Source organism: Pipistrellus hanaki (genome assembly GCF_964339955.1).
Source record: "Pipistrellus hanaki genome assembly, chromosome: 16".
Classification (NCBI taxonomy): domain Eukaryota; kingdom Metazoa; phylum Chordata; class Mammalia; order Chiroptera; family Vespertilionidae; genus Pipistrellus; species Pipistrellus hanaki.
This window is the reverse complement of record NC_140518.1, coordinates 14,706,509-14,728,497: the sequence shown is the minus strand read 5'-3', so window position 1 is coordinate 14,728,497 and position 21,989 is coordinate 14,706,509. Positions and strand designations below refer to the sequence as shown.

Below are 21,989 nucleotides of genomic sequence, written 5' to 3'. Positions count from 1 at the left end.
CACATGCCCAGGTTGTGGGCTCCACCCCCAGTAGGGGGTGTGCAGGAGGCAGCTGATCAATGGTTCTTTCTCATCATTGATGTTTCTATCTCTCTCTCCCTCTCCCTTCCAAACTTCTTTATGTTTCCTTATCTCAATAACAGTACCTCCCCCATAGGCTTATACTGTGCTTAGCAGGATGTCCGGTGTCCCAAAACAACGCTCAATCCCCTTAGGGTGGGAGGAGCAATTATACTAAGGTTATGAATGAAATGATTCTTTACTGACCACCTTCCACTATATGCCAGAGACTTCACTTCTGCAAGCAGCCTTAGGATGGATGATGGGTCACAATCTCCTTGGCATTGGGAGTTGACCTTTCAAAATAATGTAGTCAAGACAAGGGTGTTTGTTGGAACCTACTGTGTTTCCCCGAATATAAGACATCCTCCGAAAATAAGACCTAGCGCATGGGAAAATAAGAAATCCCCTGAAAATAAGACCTAGCGCATCTTTGGGAGCAAAAATTAATATAAGACACTGTCTTATTTTCGGGGAAACAGGGTAGTCCACTTTTTTTTTCGGGGGGGGGGGGTGGCGGGGAAGAGGAGGGAGAATCTCAGGAAAGGCACTGATCGATGGCTGCCAGTAGCAGGGGTTCAATAAATGGGTTCAATCGGCTGAAAGTGTTCTGGCTCAGTGGATAGAGCATCAGCCTGCGGACTGAAAGGCCCCGGGGTTCTATTCCGGTCAGGGGCATGTACCTTGGTTGTGGGCACATCCCCAGTAGGGGGTGTGCAGGAGGCAGCTGATGGGTGTTTCTCTCTCATTGCTGTTTCTAGCTCTATCTCTCTCTCTTCCTCTCTGTAAAAAGTCAATAAAACAGCCAAAGCCGGTTTGGCTCAGTGGATAGAGCGTCGGCCTGTGGACTGAAAGGTCCCAGGTTTGATTCTGGTCGAGGGCATGTACCTTGGTTGCAGGCACATCCCCAGTTAGGGGGTGTGCAGGAGGCAGCTGATCCATGTTTCTAGCTCTCTATCTCTCTCCCTTCCTCTCTGTAAAAAATTCAATAAAACATCTATTTTTAAAAAGTCAATAAAATGTATTTTAAAAATATATAAAAAATAAATGTGTTCAAAAAAAAAAAAAACAAAAAAAAAAAAAACACGTTATTTCCCACGCTGGCTCGTGCAGACCCTCACCTCTGGAGGGTTTTCCGTCTCCCCGTTCACTGGGCAGCAGGAAAGGGAGGGTGCAGAGCCGCACTCAGAGAATGAAGACGGTGTCCGAGGACCACCCGGCTCCACGCTCTTCCCCGGCGGCTACGCCGGTGCACACAGCCTGGCCGCGAGGGCCCTCCGCATTTAGAATCTGGCCGCGATCCGCTCCCTGGCTTTCTGGCTGCAAATCCTGGACACGATCCAGCCGCGGAGAATCGGCGGAGCGAGCCCAGCGATCACGCGAGCCGGGCCGCCCTGCACGCCCCGGACACGCGGCGGCCGCCCCTCGGCCAGGCGCGCAGCTGCCCGGCGGCGCCCTCCCGGGCGGTCCCGGGCCTGAGCCCCAGGAGCAGGGGGAGGGACCGGAAGTAGTCTCTGTCCCCCGGTTGCTAAGAGACGGGGTTTCCCGCAACCCAAACAGAGGTTCTACGCCTTCTTTTCTCCCTTTCTCCGCTTCAGCTTTTCCGAATTCCGAATCCCGCCATCATGTCGGACCAAGAAATTGACATCCTGCGGAGCACCTTCCCCTCCTACATGGCCGAGGGCGAGCGGCTCTACCTCTGCGGGGAGTTCTCCAAAGCTGCCACCAGCTTCAGCAACGTGAGTGGCGCTCCGGCCCTCTCCACCGCCCATCGCCGCTCTGGATGCCTGATGAGCCTGGATAGCTCTATCGTTTCTAGTCACTGGTCCTGATGGATGCACCCCAGGGACGGATAAGCCCCTGCTGGGCCATTTTCTACCAGTTTCCACCTGTGTTCTACCTGATCCTTAATAACTATTCTGTCCTCTTCTACTTTCTTTCAAAATAATAATTTTATTGACTTCAGAGAGGAAGGGGGGATTGAGAGAGAGAGGTCAATGATGAGAGAGAACCATTGATTGGCTGCCTCCAGCACATCCCCTATTAGGAATTGAGCCCATAACCCCAGTCATGTACCCTGACCAGGAATCAAACCGTGACCTTCTGATTCATAGGTCGATGCTCAACCACTGAGCCATGCCAGTCGGGCTTCTACTTTTTTTAAAAAAATCAAATGTTTCGCCATTGATTGGCCTCCTTCTACAGAGCAGGCCCAAGGCCCCCTCACTGGCGGGGCGATGGGCTGGGAGACTTCTTGCCGAAGTGAAGTCTCAGTTGCTTGTGGAAGGTGGTCAGTAAATAACTAACAGTGTCCTACATAAGCTTAGTATGAATTGCTCCACCCACCCTCAGGGGATTGGTGCTGTCTTAGGACACCAGGCACCCTGCTAAGTGCAGCCTAAGCCTGTGGGGATGTACTGTTATTATACAATTTTAAAGATAAGGAAACTGATAGAGAAGTTGGGTAACACATTCATGATTACTGAACTAGCAAGTGTCAGAGGAAGGCTTCAACCCCAGGCCCTCAGGCTCCAGCTCTGAGGCGCTGTCCACCAGAGGATACTGCCTCCCAAGTAAGCCATTAGGTGTTTTTATGACAATTTATATTTCACAACACACAGCCTCTTCTTATTCCAAATGGAGTGGCAGAATAGCTGTCATTAACCAGTCCCGAAACTCCCCCTAAAGCCAAGCTTCTCACCTGCTGCCCAGAATCTTCCATCCCTCCCATCACTGAAGACTTGACATGATGGACCAGTGGGCCGACAGTTGATTTCAGGGGCCCTGCCTCCATCCCTTCTCCTTTTGGTCCTGTCTAATCCTGGGGAAGCTCAGGCAGAGAGAAATGAATACCCTGAAGGAAGATAGCTTTGGTTGAGAAGTGGCTTCCTGCTCCCCCCGCCCCCCCCCGCCCCCTTAAGAAATAAAATAGCTACTTCCTCTTCCTAGAAAAGTGGGAAAGTCTTAGAAAGGTATGGATATACACTGAGTGGCCAGATTATTATGATCTCTGAATGCATAATAATCTGGCCATTCAGTGTATATCCTATATAATAAAAGGCTAATATGCAAATTGTCCCCTCGACCAGGAGTTCGACCAGCAGGCAGGCCAGCCAACCGCCCATGTCTCCTCCCCCTGGCCAGGCTGGCCGGACCCTACCCATGCACAAATTCATGCACCGGGCCTCTAACACACTCAACACACACACACACACACACACACACACACACACTGAGTGGCCAGATCATTATGCATTCAGAGATCATAATAACCTGGCCACTCAATTTAGTCTGATACCCCAGGAATGACAATATACCACAGACTATGGTAATGAGCTCAAACAGAAGAAATGAGGACATAGGCAGTAGGGGAAGAGTTCTGCTCCCACTTTAGGGCCAAAATCATAGTTTCAGTTTTGCTGGCATTTTCATCTTAATCACCCGAAATAGAGATTCATTCACAACAAGCTATACAAAAAAAAAAGAGGACTGGTGGGAGGTATATCCATACCTTTCATTTGCAGATTGTCCTAAAATCCATTTTGTTAGCCTGCAGAGTGCTTAGCCTCTGGGATGTATTTTGAGCCTGTTTGTGCAGCCATTGCAGATTTGTGGTTGAATCTGGTATGCACCAAACATCCTAAGATTGCATTGTCTGAGTGAACTGAAGGCATCCCAGACATGCAGGGAAACTATATATCCACAGAGGAGCATATTCTTACACCTCAACCCGTGGCTTCCCAATGGCTTGTGATTCGACTTTAAGATGAGCCGCTTGCAGATAATGGAGTTGACTAAGCAAATATTGAAAATAGGCTGCTTTTTGTCTGGTAAGATCCAAAGACCTATTTGGTACCCCAAGGAGTCCCCTTGGAACTCCGGCAGGAAGGTTTGGGCTGCCATTGCCAAACCGGCTTCTACCTTGCCCTACCTGGTACCTGCTGACCCATGTGGTTCCTTTCTCAGGCTCTTCACCTTCAGAATGGAGACAAGAACTGCCTTGTTGCCCGCTCCAAGTGCTTCCTGAAGATGGGAGAGTTAGAGAAGTCCCTGAAGGATGCTGAGGACTCACTCCAGGGTGACCCCACTTTCTGCAAGGTGACTGTCGGGGTGGAGAACTCCAACCTGCTTTCGCAGCACCCTCTGGCTGGAAGTGGTAGAAGAACCACCAGCCAGGCTGTCTAGAGTCTGATGCCATTTTCTCTTTCTGGATAGGCTACTTGCCTAGCTCCCTGCCTTGGTATCCCAACCTTGACCCCAACCCAAGCCCCCTCTGTTCCACCACACCCGAATTCTGTAATGCCTTGTCTGTCCACCTTGATCTGACTTCCTCTCATTTCAGGGCATTTTGCAAAAGGCGGAGACCCTGTACACCATGGGAGACTTTGAGTTTGCCTTGGTGTTCTATCATCGAGGCTATAAGCTGCGGCCTGATCGGGAATTCAAAGTCGGAATTCAGAAAGCCCAGGAAGCCATCAACAACTCAGTGGGAAGTGAGTGGCTGTGGGACCTGTGCCCTTCTCCAGGAAGTCAGTTTGGAAGGCCTGAGGGCCTTAGGTGACCACCAGGAGGCCTACAGGGAGTCCCAGGCTTGGATTTGGCTGCTGCTGATTTTGCTGAAGATTAGGAACCGTTCACAGGGAGGACCAATCCCCGATTCACCTCACTGAGCACTGCAGAGTCTGGTTATCCTCAATGCCAGATAAGAGGGCTGTCTCCCTCCAGTCATATGAATATGCCTGTCTTTGGCCTGGTATCCTGGGGTTGCATGGAGTCCTGAGTCTAGTCTTCCCTGGTCTCTGGCTTCTGCCCTTACCACCTGTGCACCAAGAGCTGGCCTTGTGTTGGCGGAGAAGGACGGAGAGAGAGAGCGTGCCAGTGGGATGGCTGGGTGTGGAAATGGATGGCATGGAGAGCTCCCTTTGTCTGGAGATCTGGCTGCCATGGCCCTGGGCTAGCAGGGGCTGCCTGGCCTCCTACAAGAGCATTACACAAAACACCATGGACCGTTTGCCTGCCAGGCCGGCTCAGAGCCAACTTTGCAACAATACTCCCCACCGCCCTGCCAAAGGCAGCCATTTCCACACACAAATATGGGGTAGGCCACACTGGGGGTCTGGCCGACCTGAGCCCCAGCTTCTGTCCTTGCAGCTCCTTCTTCAATTAAGCTGGAGAACAAAGGAGACCTATCCTTCCTAAGCAAGCAGGCTGAGGTAAGGGCCCTGGTCCTGATGCTACAAACCGTCCAAGGAAGAGGCCACGTGGACCTGAGGCGCACAAGTCTTCGTGGCCCTGTTGCCCGGAAACTAGCTCCTACCCATCCCAGGCAGCCACGGGGGTCTGCCCCAGCTCCACCCGGGTCCTGACAGCCCAGCTATTCCTGGGGCAGAAACACTCCATGGGTTTCGGTCCACAGGGAGGTCCTGGAGGAAGAGTTTGAGGTCCCAGAGTCCGGGCCCCTGGATGCTCTGTGCGCCTTGCTGAGGCTCTGCCCAGTGCTGCTCTGTCTCCCCAGAATATGAAAGCCCTGCAGAAGCCGCACCCCCTGAAACAGACCTCCTACTACCCCAAGGCCGAGTCCAAGCGGAGGGGCTCGGTCAAGAGCGAGAAGACGGTCCGCCAGCTCCTCGGCGAGCTCTATGTGGATAAGGAGTACCTGGAGAAGCTCCTGCTGGACGAAGGTCGGGCGCTTTGTTTGCCGCAGGGAACGGGGCAGAGGGGAGCTGGAGTGGATGCATAACGCCCGAGGCAGAGGCAGACTCTGTCATATTGGCCAACTCGTTCCTATGGGCAGGCTTTCCTCTCATCTTACAGATGAGGAAACTGAGGCACAGAAAGGTTAAGTCACCTGAGGTCATGCCTAGGTAGGCAGTTATAGAGCTCTCAGATTTGGGTCCAGGAAGTTCAAGTTCAGATCCAGTGCCCTTGAGCGCTATGGTGTCCTGGGAGGGAACTCCGAAGATTTGGGCTCCTCTACCACCGTGTCCCTGAAGGGGGCGTCCCCTTGGCCTTCAGGAAGGACAAAGGATAAAGAACTCCAGCTGGAAGGTGCTAGGAGGGGAATCTGAGGACACTGATACTAGAATGCCCCACACCTCATCCGGTACAACCCTTCTTTTTATTTATTTTTTATATTTAAAAAATTGTTTTTATTGATTTCAGAGAGGCAGGGAGAGGGAGAGAGAGATAGAAACATCAATGATGAGCCCTGACCGGTTTGGCTCAGTGGATAGAGCATTGGCCTGCAGAAAGAAGGGTCCCAGGTTCGGTTCTGGTCAAGGACATGTACCTTGGTTGTGGGCACATTCCCAGTAGGGAGTGTGCAAGAGGCAGCTGATAGATGTTTCTCTCTCTCTCCTTTCCTCTCTGTGAAAGATCAATAAAATATATTTTTTTTTTTTTTTAAAAAAGAAACATCAATGATGAGAAAGAATCATTGATCTGCTGCCTCCTGCACGCCCCCCACTGTGGATCAAGCCCACAACCCAGGCCTGTGCTGGAAGTCAGTCGAACCATGACTTCCTGGTTCACAGGTTGACACTCAACCACTGAGCCAGGCGGCCGGGCCAACCCTTCCTTTTAGAAATAAGGAAAAAAAGAGACCCTGAATGGGGAGTGACTTGTTCAGGTTGACAAGCAAGTTAATGGCGGAGTTGAAGCCAGAGTCCACGATCTTTCGAACCCGCTGGGCTGGCAGTGACAGGACATAGGACGGAGCCTTGGAGTGAAAGAATGCCTCACACAAACAGCGGGACGGGAGTCTTCCGTTAGCTGATGAGCCTGCGCAGGGCTCACCCTTGAATCAAAGGTCTTTTCCCCAGAGCTGACTGCCCAGGCCTCTGCAGGGCTCCTTGTAGATCTGTCCCAGGGGCGGCTCTTTGCTGGCTTTCCCCGCAGCAGAGGAGCTTCTGTGGAGGGAAGGGGGCCTCATTACTCCACTGGGCCTTGCAGCTCTGCTACCAGCTCTCACCTCTGCTCAGGCGGCGGGCAGGACCTGGCACACCCCTCCAGCTCCCAGCTCACACTGGGGAATCACCGGGCACTGGCAACCTGGGCCAGGCTGTGCGTTCAGATGGTCTCTGTGTGAAATGGGGGAGCCCGGGAGGCTGGGGGCCACCCATCAGCAGCCCCTTCTGTTAGTTTCCTCATATACCTCCTCTAAGGAGAGCAGACGTCCCGCTTTTGGCGGGACAGCCCCGCTTTTGAACAATTTGTCCCGTGTCCCACGGCGTTTTTAAAAAAGTCCAAAAGATTTAAAAGATTCTTTCCAAAAATCAGGACTTTTTAAAAATGCCTTGGGACGCGGGACAAATTGTTCAAAAGCGGGACTGTCCCGCCAAAAGCGGGACGTCTGCTCACCTTAACCTTGCCGTAAGGGTGATGACCCAGATGGACCCCCTCTGCCACCCATGGGCTCTGGCTTTGCTCACTGTTTCTGCAGCTCCAGGCAGAGCCCCCCAGCAGGGCCCCGGAGCAGGGACGCAGAGCCACAAGGAGGCGGCTCCTCAGATGCCCGTTCCGGTTGGTTCTCCCCACGCCCTTCCCCGCAGACCTGATCAAAGGCACCATCAAGCACGGCCTGACCGTGGAGGACCTCATCATGAACGGCATCAACTACCTGGACTCCCGCAGCAACTTCTGGAGGCAGCAGAAGCCCATCTACGCCCGGGAGCGCGACCGGAAGCTGATGCAGGAGCAGTGGCTGCGCAACCGCAAACGCCGCCCCTCGCAGACGGCCCGCTACATCCTCAAGAGCCTGGAGGACATTGACATGCGTGGGTGCTGCTCTCAGAGGGACGGGGACGGGGCCCTGGCTTCCCTGGGCTGTGGATGGCGTCTGGGGGGCTGGGGGGCCTTCCCTCAGTCCACATCCCTCTTCCCTCCCCAGTGCTGACCAGCGGCAGCGCCGAAGGGAGCCTGCAGAAGGCCGAGAAGGTGCTGAAGAAGGTGCTGGAGTGGAACAAAGAGGAGGTGCCCAACAAGGACGAGCTGGTCGGGAACCTGTACAGCTGCATCGGGAACGCCCAGATCGAGCTGGGCCAGATGGTGGCTGCCCTGCAGAGCCACCGGAGGGACCTGGAGATCGCCAAGGAATAGTGAGTGCCCGGGGCCGAGGCCGGGGCCCGCAGAGGCGCTGGGCTGGGCCTGTGTCCGGGCCTCCTGCCAGGGCCGCTGGTGGCTCCACTCCCGTCTCCTGCCCAGCATGCCCCGGAGAGGTGGGGGGCAGGGGCAGGAGCCTGGGGGCGCAGAAGGAGGAGCCACCTGCCCAGGACTGAGGGTGGGTGAAGGAGACTGTAGGCCTCCACCAAGGGGAAGGTGCTGGCCCACAACTCGAAGCAGCTCCCAGCGGCCTGGCCCGTCGGGTATTTTCGTTCTGACACCGTGTCAGGGAGCCTTCCTCAAGCCCAGGCAAGCAGAGGCCGCTCTCGCTGGGAACACGGCAAAGCCCAGACACCAGGGCCATTTCCCTGCAGGCGGGAACGGGGAGGGACATGGCTCACAGGTTACCATGGTGATCAGGGTGGTGAAGGAAAAGCCGGGGACCCCGTGCCAGGAGCAGCATGTGTCAGGAGCCCTTGGCGGGGCCCGTGGGAGGGTGCCTGAGGCTGGCGAGCACAGGGTGTTGCCGGGGGGGGGGGGGGGGGGAGAGGGGGCCAGAGGAGGCTGGACCGAGGGGGCGGGGATCAGATCCAACCAGGCCCTCGCAGACCATGGTGCTGAGCAGGTGCCTGGGCTCTGGAGTGCAGCCGACCTGAGCTTCGGAATTGTGTCTGCAAGCTGCGGGACCCTGGACAAGGCCCCTAACCGCTCTCAGCCTCAGGAGGACACAGCAATAGCCCCGCCTGAGCGGGCGGGCGGGAGGACGGGGTGCGGAGTGCACACGGGGACCACCGTCACAGCAACATCAGCACCCCCAGAAACCAGCTCTTCCAGCCTATGGCCGCTCAGGGGGGCCACGGCTTCCGGGGCACCTGGTGTGAACCTTTGGAGTCATCTGTGGCTTTCTCCTCCCCACTTCCTCCCCCCTCAGTCCTAAGTCCCTGTCAGCCTCCCGTCATCCTGTTTCCCGGCTCTCCCTGCCTCCAGCTGCTCCCACACATCACCTCCAGCCTCCGCTTTTCATCTCTCCACCCTCCTTCCCTTGCGGACAGCAGGCCTCAGTCCCTCATTGTCCTCAGATGGAAAGCAAACACCTCTGCTTGGTACTCAAGGCCCTCTGATGTCAGCCCTCCATCTGGGCCAAACTGGACTTCCGGGACAGTCACTCCTGCCTCCTGCCCGCACCTTCTCCCTGGCGGGAGCCCACTCCCGACTCATTCTCACCTGCTGTGCTTGCTGAGCAGGAGTATCACAGAAGGGGGGGGTGTGGGCAGGCAGCTTTGGAGACATACCTGAGTTTGACTTCTGGCTCAGGCTGTGTGGACTTAATTAAACCTGTTCCCTCTTCTCTAGTGAAGGCATAATAATACTAGTTCACAGGGATTATGAGAATTAAATGACATGTATCGACAGTAAGCCATTTGGACCCAACCCTAGCCCAGGCCCTAAGGCATTCACAATCTCTATTCTGGCCGAACTCCCTCCCAAGCCCCAGACCGCACAGCCAACGGATTCCAAAGCATTTCCACTTGGATGTCCCACAGGAACCCCCAAAAGAACATGCCCCAACTGGAGCCCCGTGTGTCCCCCCAAACCTCGGGCTCCAGGGCTCCCTGTCTGTGAGGATGTCGCCTTTGGCCCCCCAGTTTCCAAGAAGGAGCCCAGGCTGCTCTCCTCACACCTCCCTGCTCATGCTCAGCGGCCCGGGCCCTGTCCGCGCTGCCTCTTCCCTCTGCTTCCCTCCCACGCTCAGCCCGGACCCTCCTAGCTTCGTGCCAGTTTCCTCAGACCCGGATTTCCTGCTGCCCAGCTGGCTCTTCTGTGCAAAACAAACCCAACGACCAGATCGAGTGCAGGTGCCCGGCTCTGTGCCCTGCCTCAGCTGGCTTGTCCTGGTCTCTCTTGACCCAGCCAACACCTGGAGCTTTCCACCTGCTAGTCGCTGAGCAGGAGCGCCTCCTTCCCCAGCCCTTTCTCCATCGACGCCCTCCTTCCCCCTGCTTCACAAGGTCCACAAGAGCCTTCTGGAAAGCCTTCCTGCGCCCCAGGGGTGACTTAGAAACCCCTCCCCTGTGTGCTCTCCCCACACTCCCCGGCCCCCTGTCTGCACTGAGACCCTGGGCTGGGGCTGTCTTACATTCCCTGTCTCTCCCAGCACCTGCAGGCAGGAAATGCATGCCAAGTGGCTGGGTAAACAGAGCGCTCCTTAAACAAAGTCAGTTCCTTTTTGACATCCGCCAAGGCCTCAGTCTTAACTCATGAGCACCGTGTGCCCGTGTGCTCCCTCGCTCTACACTGCCACGCCCCTCCCTCTTGGCCCCAACGTCCATCCTTCTTGCAGGTGCAGCTCGAACCCCAACTTGCCTCAGGAGCTTCTTAGTGGCCCCAGCCCTCATTTCTTCCTTCCCATGCTCTACAGACGGTTTGAATGCATGCTTTCTCATGACGTTTATTGGCAGCGTATTATATGTTATTGTTACGGATACATGGACGTATTGCAACTCATTCATTCATTCATTCATCACACAACAGAGCACCCACTTTAGAAGGGGAGGCTGAGCCGAACCGGTTTGGCTCAGTGAATAGAGCGTCGGCCTGCGGACTGAAAGGTCCCAGGTTCGATTCCTGTCAAGGGCATGTACATTGGTTGCGGGCATATCTCCGGTAGGTGTGCAGGAGGCAGCTGATCAATGTTTCTCTCTCATCGACGTTTCTACCTCTCTATCCCTCTCCCTTCCTGTCTGTAAAAAATCAATAAAATATATTTTTTAAAAAAGGAAACAAAAGAAGGGGAGGCTGAGGTGCTGGGAGAGCAGCGGGTGCAACGTGTGGCCAAGATCGCAAGGAGAGAGGCAGTGGCAGCCCTGCTGGAGGCCGAGGAGGCCGAGGAGAGAACGGGGTGTCAGCACGAGGAGAGAAGAAGGCGGGAGAAGGGCACCCGGACAGAGGGTCCCGGCAGGGTTGGAGGGTCCGGGGAACTGGGGGAAGTGTGCAGGTTATACTGGTAAGTCTGGTGCAGTTGTGGGTAGGGCCTCCCGCCCTCCAGAGGCTGTAGGGGAGAACACAGCGTCCAGAGCGGCATTCATTGCACTCCTTGGCTCCTGGCCCCTTCCTCCAGGGTCAAAGCCAGGGGCACAGCGTCACGCTTCAGTTCTGCATGTTTATTAACAGGAACGGGGCGACAGACATAGCATACACTCCTATACTCTGACTTTTTAACCTACTGATGTTTCATTCACAAAAATTGCCAGTGCTGAGCCAGTGATAGCGTGCAAACTGCGTCCCACGTTTGTTATTATAATCGGAGCCTTAGTGAGTGTTCTTGCCACACGATCTTCCTGAGGAAAGTTCCAGAAGAGGAGTTGCTAGATCGAAGGGGCAGCTTTGCTAAGCTGTTGACTGGCAGCCCCCCAGGAAGGTCCCGATAGTGTTCATTCTCAGCTCCGAAGCGTGAGCGGCCCCGTGCGTGCCCGCCCTGCCCCCCCGGGGGCGCCCGTCTCCGCCTTCCTTTCCGCTTCCACACGGCCTACAACGCCCGACTGCTAGCGAACAACCTGCCATCCTTCTCCCCCGCAGTGACCTTCCTGACGCCAAGTCCAGAGCCCTTGACAACATCGGCAGGGTTTTTGCCAGAGTGGGGAAATTCCAGCAAGCCATCGACACGTGAGTGACCGAGGACGGCCCCCTCCCGCCTCGGGGCCAGGACTCCCAGCCTGGGGCCAGGATGCCAAGGACCCGGGCATCGGAAGACCTGGGTTAGGGCCCTGGCTCTGCTAGGCGGCCTCAGGAAAGCCACTCTGTGAGCTCAGGGGCTCATCCGTCAAATTAATTAATAGACTAGAATCAGCATTTTCTCAGAAGGTCCCAGGGACAAGAATCACCTTGAGCATTTGTTAGGGGTGTGAATTACAGGTTCGGTTTGGAGCTCAGGGATCGGTTTATTTTTTATTAAAACTTTAAGATATATATATATTTATTATTTTTAGCGAGGAAGGGTGAGGGAGCAAAACATCAATGTTGACAGAAAATCATTGATCGGCTGCCTCAACCCAGCCCACAACCCAGGCATGTGCCCTTGACGAGAATCAAACCTGGGATCCCTCAGTCCACAGGGCCTGGCTGATGCTCTATCCACTGAACCAAACTGGTTAGGGCTATTTTTTTCTTTCTTTTTTCTTTTTTTTTTTTTTTTAAGTATTTTTATTGATTTCAGAGTGAGAGAGAGACAGAAACATCAGTGATGAGAGAGAATCATTGGTCAGTTGCCTCCTACATAGCTCACACTGGGGAACTGGGGACGGAGCCCACAACCTTGGCATGTGCCCTGACAGGGAATTGAACTGTGACTTCTTCTTTTTTTAATTTTTATATTTTATTGATTTTTTACAGAGAGGAAGGGAGAGAGATAGAGAGTTAGAAACATCGATGAGAGAGAGTCATCGATCAGCTGCCTCTTGCACACCCCCTACTGGGGATATGCCCCCAACCAAGGTACATGCCCTTGACCGGAATCGAACCCGGGACCCTTCAGTCCCCAAGCCGACGCTCTATCCACTGAGCCAAACCGGTGCCGGCTGAACTGTGACTTCTTGATTCTTAGGTCGACACTCAACCACTGAGCCAACCCAGCCGGGCAAGAATATTCTTAAACGTTATTTTTATGTTATTTCAAATGATACTTTGTAATCATTATTTGCTACTGTTTGTATCAAGTTTGATCTCATAGATTTTCCAAAACCGTGTTGGAAGCTTTAAAAAATGGTACTGCTTATTAGAACTGCTCCTTATCGAAGAAGGAAAAGAACGGGTGGATGGAGGGCGGTTCCTTCTCTGCCCCCTGCAGGAGGCCGTGACTCCTATGGCTGCGTGCGGGGTGCGGAGGGGAGGGTTAGAGGGGAAGGAGCTGACTGGCTCTTCACCCTCAGGTGGGAGGAGAAGATCCCTCTGGCGAAAACCACTCTGGAGAAGACCTGGCTGTTCCATGAGATCGGCCGCTGCTACCTGGAGCTGGACCAGCCCTTGGAGGCCCAGAGCTACGGCGAGAAGTCCCAGCAGTGCGCCGAGGAGGAAGGGGACATCGAGTGGCAGCTGAACGCCAGCGTGCTGGTGGCACAAGCACAAGGTATGGGCTCGGGCCGGACACCCTACCTCCCCAGCACGCAGGCCCCGCTGCACGCCTGGGCGGGGAACCCGGTGGGCCAAACCTCCCCTCCCAGGGTGCCCCTGCCCAGGTGAGTTCTGATTCTGAGAGGGGACCGACCCCTCCCTTTGACCAGGGTTCGTGCCTCCTTCGGGCCAAGCTCAGTGAGGGCTGAGGGCGCCCTGAGAGCTGCCCCGGCTCAGCCCATCGGCAGACCAGCACGGCACCGGGTCCTCATCACAACAGCGCCACCTGGTGTCGCCTCGGTGCTCTTTACATTACCATTCTTATATGTAATCACTCTGCAGCTAATGACTTCTGCGCATGGGCCACGAAGTTTCAATCGTACTGTACGTGCACGCCCACACGTGGTGTTAAGACCATCGGAAAACACAGATATTTACATTACGATTCATAACAGTAGCTAAATTATAGTTATGAAGTAGCAACGAAAATAATTTTATGGTTGGGGGTCACCACAACATGAGGAACTGTATTAAAGAAGGGTGGCAGCTTTAGAAAGGTTGAGAACCACTGACCTAGACAGTTGGTGTAAAGAATAAAGTAATAGCCGAAACCGGTTTGGCTCAGTGGACAGAGCGTCGGCCTGCGGACTGAAAGGTCCCGGGTTTGATTCCGGTCAAGGGCACGTACCTTGGTTGCGAGCATATCCCCTGTAGGGAGTGTGCAGGAGGCAGCTGATCAATGATTCTCTCTCATCGATGTTTCTCTCTATCCCTCTCCCTTCCTCTCTGTAAAAAAAATCAATAAAAAATACATATATTTTTAAAAAAAGAATAAAGTAATATGTAAGTGAGCAAGCACTGAGAACACTCAGGAAGTAGTAATCTCTTCCTTCCTGTCCTCTCGTTAACTTCTCATAAGCGTCTCTCATAGAGAAAGTTGCAGGCCTCAGAAAAACCTAAATTTATGGCTCAACAAAAATGTAGGTATAGATCTCCATCCTCTTAAAAAAATTTTTTTAATTGATTTTAGAGAGGAAGGAAGAGGGAGAGATAGAAACATCAACGATGAGAGGAAATCATTGATGGGCTGCCTCCTACCCGACCCTTACAGGGAATCAAGCCAGCATCCCAGGCATGTGCCCTGATTGGGATCGAACTATATGACCTCTTGATTCATGGGCCGAGGCTCAACCATTGAGCCACACTGGCCGGGGTCTGCAAAGTTCTTTAAAAAATCGAGTGAATATTTTAAAAATACAGATGTCCTCTTTGGAACCATCTAGAGATGGGACGGGATGGAGTTGTGGGCCCCTGACCTGGAGACACATGATGTGGGCACAGGCCCCTTCCCTCACGGACCCCTTCGCATGGCGGAGACCCATGGCTCAGGGCACCAGGTCCTGTTCTTAGAGGGGGGGCGGCCCAGGAAAGCCAGGGGAAGGGGCTGCCTCCGGCTCACACAAGCTCCCACCTGCCCCGGGAGGGCCAGCCAGGCCAGGGCTCCTGAGGGAGGCCGGCCCTGCAGGGCAGCGCCCCCTGCAGCCCCAGTGTCACACCACCCACCTGTGTGTGCCTCCCTGTGCTCCAGTGAAGCTGAAGAACTTCGAGTCGGCCGTGAACAACTTCGAGAAGGCGCTGGAGAAGGCTAAGCTGGTGCACAACAACGAGGCGCAGCACGCCATCCTCAGCGTGAGCCTCTCCGGGCGGGGGCGGGGGCGGGGGCGGGGGCGGGGGCGGGCCGGCCCTCAGCCTCACCGCCGCCGTCCGCGCACACTGGTCCCGCAGCCGCAGGGCCCGGGCCAGGCCCGGCTCTGCCTTCCAACGTCTGCCACTGCTGTCCGTTCCTATAGCAACCCACACACAGTGTTTTTCAAATAAACAAAAAAAAAAAAAATGGAAAGGCAGGTTTTACAAAACATATTTACCTTTACTCTGGACGCTGACAGTCCTTATCCTGTTTTATTTTTCATTTTCTTTTTGTTGCTGTTGATCCTCACCTGAGGATATTTTTCTTTTTTTAAAATATATTTTATTGATTTTTTTTTTTCAATATAGAGAAAGGGAGAGAGATAGTTAGAAACATTGATCAGCTACCTCCTGCACACTCTCCACTGGGGATGTGCCCGCAACCAAGGTACATGCCCTTGACCGGAATCGAACCTGGGACCCTTGAGTCTGCAGGCTGACACTCTATCCTCTGAGCCAAATGGTTAGGGAAAGAGGATATTTTCCCATTGAATTTCAGAGAGAGTGGAAGGAAGGGGGAGAGACAGAGAGAGAAACATCCATGTGAGACACACCCTGACCAGCTGCCTCCCACATGGGCCGGGACCAGGGCCGAGCATGGAGCCCGCAACTGAGGTACGTGCCTTCGACCAGAATCGAACCCAGGACCCTTCAGTCCGAGGGCCGGCGCTCTGTCCACTGAGCCAAACCGGCCAGGACTTATTTTTTTTTTCTTTTTTTATTTAATGCTGGCGGACACCTAAAATGATTTTAGAACAAAACCCCAGCCTCCCCCAGGAGACCACGAGAAAGACCGTGTGGTTGCCTCACCCCCTCGCCTGCACCTGCGCTGCACAGCAGGCTGCTGCTGCCGGCACGTACGGGCGTTTAAGGGAACGTGACCGACCGGAAAGTCACAGCTAACGTTCAGCTCCTCAGTCTCCCCGGCCCCATCTCAGTGCTGCACAGCCGCCCTGGCTGCGGAGCCACGGAGGGCAGGCCTCGCGCAGTCCCATCCCGGCTGCCATGGGGCCGTGCCGGCCTGGCCGCCGGCCTCAGGAGCAGACACACAGCGGGGGCCGCTGAGGCAGGTGGGCAGCCTCAGGGGGGTCAGCACGCTCACCTCGCAGACGCACAGGCGACTCGGCTGGCCACCTCCCTCCCTCCCTCCCTCCGGCGGCCCAGCAGGCTGCCGCCCTCCGCTGTCCCATGTCCGAGTTCCAGAGCCACCACCAGCGCGCAGTGGGACGGGGAGGCATCAGCTGGAGTGAATGAAGCAGGCCCTCCTCGGGGAGCTTGCCCAGTGGTTGGAAGAGGCCGTCGGCATAACTGGGAGGAGGGGGAGGCAGCGGGAGCCGCCTTGGAGGTGTGCAGGCACTCAGGAAGCAGGGGCCCTGGGAAGGGACACCTGAAATGCTGCCGTTGCAGTTGGAGGTGGACCTCCTGGTGGTTTTTTTGTTTTTTGTTTTTTTTTAGAATAGGTATATATTTTTTAAAAATATATTTTATTGATTTTTTACAGAGAGAAAGAGAGAGGGATAGAGAGTCAGAAACATCGATGAGAGAGAATCATCCATCAGCTGCCTCCTGCACACCCCCTACTGGGGATGTGCCCGCAACCAAGGTACATGCCCTTGACGGGAATCGAACCCGGGACCTTTCAGTCCGAAGGCCAAAGCTCTATCCACGGAGCCAAACCGGTTTCACTCCTGGTGGTTTTGAAGGACAGGAAGGCCGGGGTGGCCAGGCCGCAGGCACAGAGGCTGCGGGTGCTGAGGGCTCTCTGGGCGGCAGGAAAGGAGACCCGGGCCTGGGTGCAGGAGTCGGGCCACGTTAGCAGAAGGCTTCGGGGCAGAGAACCTGCCTGCCCGGCAGTTGGCGGTGGACCAGCCTGGGCTTGAAGGTCTAGGAACCACAGAGGAGCCACTGGCCCCCTTGGGCTTTAGGGGGTGAGGCCATCGTTTGTGAGGACCGCGGTGGAACCGTGTTTCCCCTGTCACGGGGGAGAGGTCGCTCCCAAGCAGACCCCGCCGTAGGGCGGTCCGCGCCCGCTTCCTGGCCCAGGGCGACTCCGGCCTGTCGCCTTCTCTGCCCACCGGGGGCGACTCCCTGAACACGCCTCCCTTCGAACCCGGCCCCCAGAGGGGGCGCGCTCCCCTTCACAGGCCCCGCCATCTGCGCCTCAGTTCGCACGCGTGGTCTCCCCCAACGAACCCTCTTCCGCACGATCCCCCTGCGAGTGGTGGGGGACAGATGGCATGGCGATCGAATTCAGGGCCTTGCAGGCGGCCTCTTTCAACCTCTGGGCAAGCCTGGGATGTCCGGTCCAAAGGTGACAGCCTGGTCCTGGCCCTCAGGAAACACAGCCCTCCCGTGTGTGACAGCGCGGTGGGGCCCCGGGCGTTCGGAGTGAGAGAGCCCGCCGGCAGGGAGGCGGCGCTGGGGCTTTCCCATCAAGGAGGGTTCCGGGTCAGCCTGGGGACGGAGCATGGTTTTGAAAGGCTGAGAGGCAGAGTGAAGTGTCTGTGGGGCCTAACAGCCCCACGGCCCTCAGTGACCCAGGTCCAGGCCCCTGACCCTTTACCCAGGCGTCCCCAGGCAGGAAGGTGGGCAGGGGGTGCAGATGTGCGTCTGGGCCTGGTGGTCGGTCATTCAGTAGATGGTGCTCAGTGCCTGCTGGTGCTCCCCCCACCCCCCGCCATGCAAGTCACAAGGAAGAAGGCAGAGCCTGCCCTCCAGATGTGCACAGGCTGAGTGGCAGGCCCCGCCCCAGGCCCACGCTGCCCTGAGTCTGAGTTCCCTCGGTGGGTTTGCCGACCTGCTGCAGGCTTAGGCACCTGCACCGTGTCTTTGCATTGGCTGAAGCCAAAGGAATCTTTGTAAAAAGGCGGAAACTGGTAGGTACGCACACTTCCCAAATACACGCCTAGGCCCCGCAGTCACGTCTCTCCTGCCGCTTCGCCTGGGTATTTCCAAGTCCCTGTGTCTCTAAGAATCGCCAGGCAGGAGCTTCAGAGGAGCCGGGAGCAAAGGAGGGGGCGGGGTTAGTGCCGAGCCCTGCTTCCTGGGTTGGGACGTGGGGGAAAGGGGAAGTGTAGGTGCCAAATAGGGGTTATGAGAGTTCACCGGCTCCTCTACCACCCACAGGCGTTGGATGACGCCAACAAGGGCATCGTTGATGAGCTGAAGAAGACGAACTACAGGGATATGTTCAAAGAGAAGAAAGAGAAAGGTGAGTCCCTGGAGCGCCCAAGGCAGCGGCTTCAGAACGGTCCCTCTGCGCTCTCTCTGTCAGCCCCCTGCGCGCTCAGCAGCTGGTCCCGCGCGGAGCACTGCATTCTGACTCCAGTGCCACCCGCGCCCCAGCCTCCTGCTGGGGCTGGAGAGGGAGGCGATCCAGCCCGCGGTGGGCTGCGGTCTGAGCCCATCGTCTGCCCGGAAAGCCCATTTCTGTATTTCTCCAATTAACTGATCAAGAATTTGCTGAGCACGGGTCACATGCCAGCGAGGTGTGAGACGTGGGGGAGACAGAGGCTCAGCCCGGAGCCCAGTGGGACAGCCAGACAATTGGCGTTGCCCCTGACCGGGCTCCTGCAGGCAGCGCTGACCTGGAGGAACGCTGTGCCCGGAGCACAGGCCAAGCACAAAGGGGAAGAAAGGTCTGTTTCAGGCTCCAGGCGAGGCCCGAGGCTTCTCCAGGTGCATGCTGGGAGAGGGAGGGCCTTTCTGGCGGGAACAGCAGGAGCAAAAACAGAGGCAGGAAGACAGCTACTTACACGTGTGGGGCCCTTCCTGTGTGCCAGGCACGGGGGTGGGCACCGCATTCAGTCCTCACCACCCTGGGAGGCAGGTACCGTTTGGGGCAGGGGTCCTCAAACTTTTTAAAGTGGGGGCCAGATCACGGTCCCTCAGAGAGCTGGAGGGCCGGACTATATGAACTACTAATTCCTACTGTAACACCTCGGCTGCGCTCACTGCCCAAAAAACCTGGCGGGCCGGATCAGACTCCTCTGTGGGCCGCATGTGGCCCTCGGGCCGTAGTTTGAAGACCCCTGGTTTGGGGGCAGTGGAGGCTGAGGGAAGCTGAGTGACCTGACTCAGAGCCACACTGTCCCCCTCTCCGAGGAGCTGCTCTTTGGGACCAACATGGGGAGAGGAGGTGATGGAGCGGGGAGAAGGGAGCAGGGAGCAGAGGGTCAGAGGTTAGGCTGCGGTGCAGAGACGCAGACCGACCTGCTTTCGCACATGCTTTCTCCCAAGGCCTCGGGGAGTGCAGAGGCCTCTCCTGGCTCCAAGAGGCTCTCGAAGGAAGTGAGGGAGGAGGAGGGGCTTGGGCTCCAGGCCCCCGGGCCCGCCTGAGCCATTAGGGTGGACCCCAGAGGGGATGGGTGACAGAAACTGACCTCCACTCAGTGCTTCCTCTTCTCGGGGCTTCATACACCAGGTCCTGACGCTGGTCCTGCGGGGACACTATCAAATCAGCATTACTATTTGCTGGATTTGATGGATGACGCGGAGGCAGAGGGGGTGAGGCTCACAGTGGTTTCTGTCTCGGGAAGCCTGGCTCTAGACCTAGGCTTTAGCCACGGTCTGCGCTGTCCCTGGCGGTGCCCTGCCTGCCCCTCAGTGGTGCCCTGGCCCTATCGCAGTTACTCTGTGCAGCCAAGAGGACAGAGCCGCCTCCAGGCACCACGGCGAAGCCCCTCTGACCCAGGCATGGTGATGGGGATCCGGGTGTGGGGTTCTCGGGCACCTGAGCAGCCCTTTATCAGTCAGCATCTGCCGCGTGGTGGCTGGATCCCCTCAGAGCGGCTCAGCCTCCCCACATGGCCTCGGAGTTGCTCTCAGAAGCCACAGGAGCAGGAGAGCGGAAGGGACACACCTGGGAAACGGCAGGGGCTCCGGGCAGCCTCCCTCACACCGCCTTTGCCGACCTGGGCAGGCCAGGGGCCGGGAAGGTGTCCTCCGGAACTCAGCCGGGCAGGGCATTTCCCTCCCGGAACAGCAGGTGGCAGCATTGCCTATGTCTTCACCCAAAACAGCAGGTGGCAGCCCTTTCCCAGCTGTGACCTAGGCACCTAAGAGGGGCTCCCAGGAGGAGAATGGGGGGGCGACCCAGGAGGAAATGGGTGACTGTTCTCTGTCACTGGTTCAAAACAAGGAGCGAGGATCCCTCTGGCTGTAAAGGGCTCTCTCCAGCTGAACTTGCTGCTGGCAGTCTGTGTCTGTGTGTCCAGGGAACCTCCCAACACATGACGCAATCTGCTTCCCAGGGACAGAGACATGCGGCATGGGGGGCTGGAGAAAAGACCCCTCCTGTCTTCCTCCAGGGCCCAGCTGTTTCCTGTAGGGAAAGAGAGTCTGCTGTGGGGGCAGAACTGTCCTGGGTTCGAATTCTGGCTCCCCCACTCATGCGCAGTGTGATCGTGGTGTGTGGTCGATGCCTCTTTATCGATCTCCGGTCCCTTGACTGCAGACTCGCATCAATGACGCGCTATGCACTTTCATGACCCTGTGCACTTACTGTCGGATGGTATGGCCTGTGCCACTCACACCGCTCCTGTCCCTCTGTGTGGAAAGAAGTGCTTCTTTAAAAAACAAAAAATTATATATATATATAATTTTTTAAAAATATATATTTTATTGATTTTTCACAGAGAGGAGGAGAGAGGGATAGAGAGCTAGAAACGTTGATGGGAGAGAAACATCAACCAGCTGCCTCTTGCATACCCCCTACCAGGGATGTGCCCGCAACCAATGTACATGCCCTTGACCGGAATCGAACCCGGGACCTTTCAGTCTGCAGGCCGACGCTCTACCACTGAGCCAAACTGGTTTCGGCAAGAAGTGCTTCTTTTAAAAGCACAGGCCACCACAGGCTGGGGTCCACCCGGGCCCCGAGAGGGACACATTCACGTTTACCTTTCTCTCTTCCTTTCCAGAAGAGGCTGCTGCCATGGATAAAGTAAGAGCAGTGGTGAGGGGGAAGGAAAGACTGAGGAGGAGAGAGGAGCCCGAGAAGGTGATGAAGCAGTGGGAGAGGGACCGCGATGAGGCGGAGAGGGAGACCTCGGACGAGGACGAGCTGTCCGACGGAGACGGTGGGACCGTCAAGGCGATGGGACAGGAGGTGAACGGGAAGAGAGGAGTGGAAATAAAAATCTCCTCCACAAGAGACCTGAGAGCCATGGGGAAGGATTCGAGAGATGCCATGAAGAAGCAGTCCAGAGAACCAGGTGGAGGTTCGGAAGGAGCAGGTGAGGAAGTGGGTGAGGAAGTGGGTGAGGAACTGGGCAAACGGGAATTGAGAGAAATCTACAGGCGGCCTTCCGATCTGGACCAGAACCCCACAGAAGAATTAATAAAAGCCGGGCCCGAAGGGGAAGAGGAGAGTCTCTCAGAAGCCGAAAGAAGAGGGTCGGAAGGAACGGGAGAGACGGAGACGGAAAGTGCTGAAGTAAAGGAAAAAGATGAAAAGGAAGACGATTGAAGCCCTTGTTCTTGGCTTTAGGGTCCCGAGGCTGGGGTTCACAGGGACCCGGGGATCTTATTAAAGTAGACGTTCGCGTTGAGGTTTTTGAATAGCTCACCTCTGCCTTTTTCTGATACTGTTTTCCCTTTAAATAGATACCTTTCACGCGTACAAACCCTGAGTCTGTCATTGCCTCCTTAACCCCCTCCGCCCCCATTCGCAGAGCGGACTTGGAGAATGAATGACCAGGCAGGGGGACTGCTTCCCAGGCCTGACCTGCCCTTGGCTGGGTGAGAAACAGGCCTGACCCAGAGTGTGAGCAAGGTGTGACGTGTGGCCCTCTCCCCCAGACCCTGACAACGCCCTGTGGGAGGAAGAGGAAGGTGCGAAGGAAGTGTGTCAGCGGGGTGAGGACACAGGTGAGCTGTATGAATCAGGACGGCTTCAGCGGGGAGGACAGAGGAAGGCCTGGGAGCAGAGGCATGTCTGCCCAGCCGCTGTCCATGGGCTCGTTTGGCTGAGTACC

The 21,989-nt window shown here is 56.0% G+C and overlaps 1 protein-coding gene and 1 long non-coding RNA gene across 2 annotated transcripts; one reads left to right on the top strand and one right to left on the bottom strand.

Moving 5' to 3' along the window:
* The first annotated feature begins 1,596 nt into the window (after positions 1-1,596).
* ODAD4 (outer dynein arm docking complex subunit 4) lies at positions 1,597-21,678 on the top strand. The gene is made up of 12 exons (XM_084862510.1): positions 1,597-1,799; positions 4,027-4,158; positions 4,403-4,553; positions 5,212-5,273; positions 5,576-5,741; positions 7,611-7,835; positions 7,949-8,156; positions 11,737-11,823; positions 13,086-13,282; positions 14,855-14,955; positions 18,139-18,223; positions 20,934-21,678. Exons 1-12 carry the CDS (start codon positions 1,686-1,688, stop codon positions 21,479-21,481), a joined length of 2,076 nt encoding a protein of 691 aa, XP_084718636.1. The 5' UTR covers positions 1,597-1,685; the 3' UTR covers positions 21,482-21,678.
* LOC311610934 lies at positions 6,195-14,955 on the bottom strand. The gene is made up of 2 exons (XR_014793041.1): positions 14,830-14,955; positions 6,195-6,968 (listed from the first exon to the last, which is right to left on the bottom strand). It is a non-coding gene; the product is annotated as an uncharacterized lncRNA (long non-coding RNA).
* Positions 21,679-21,989: the final 311 nt, after the last annotated feature.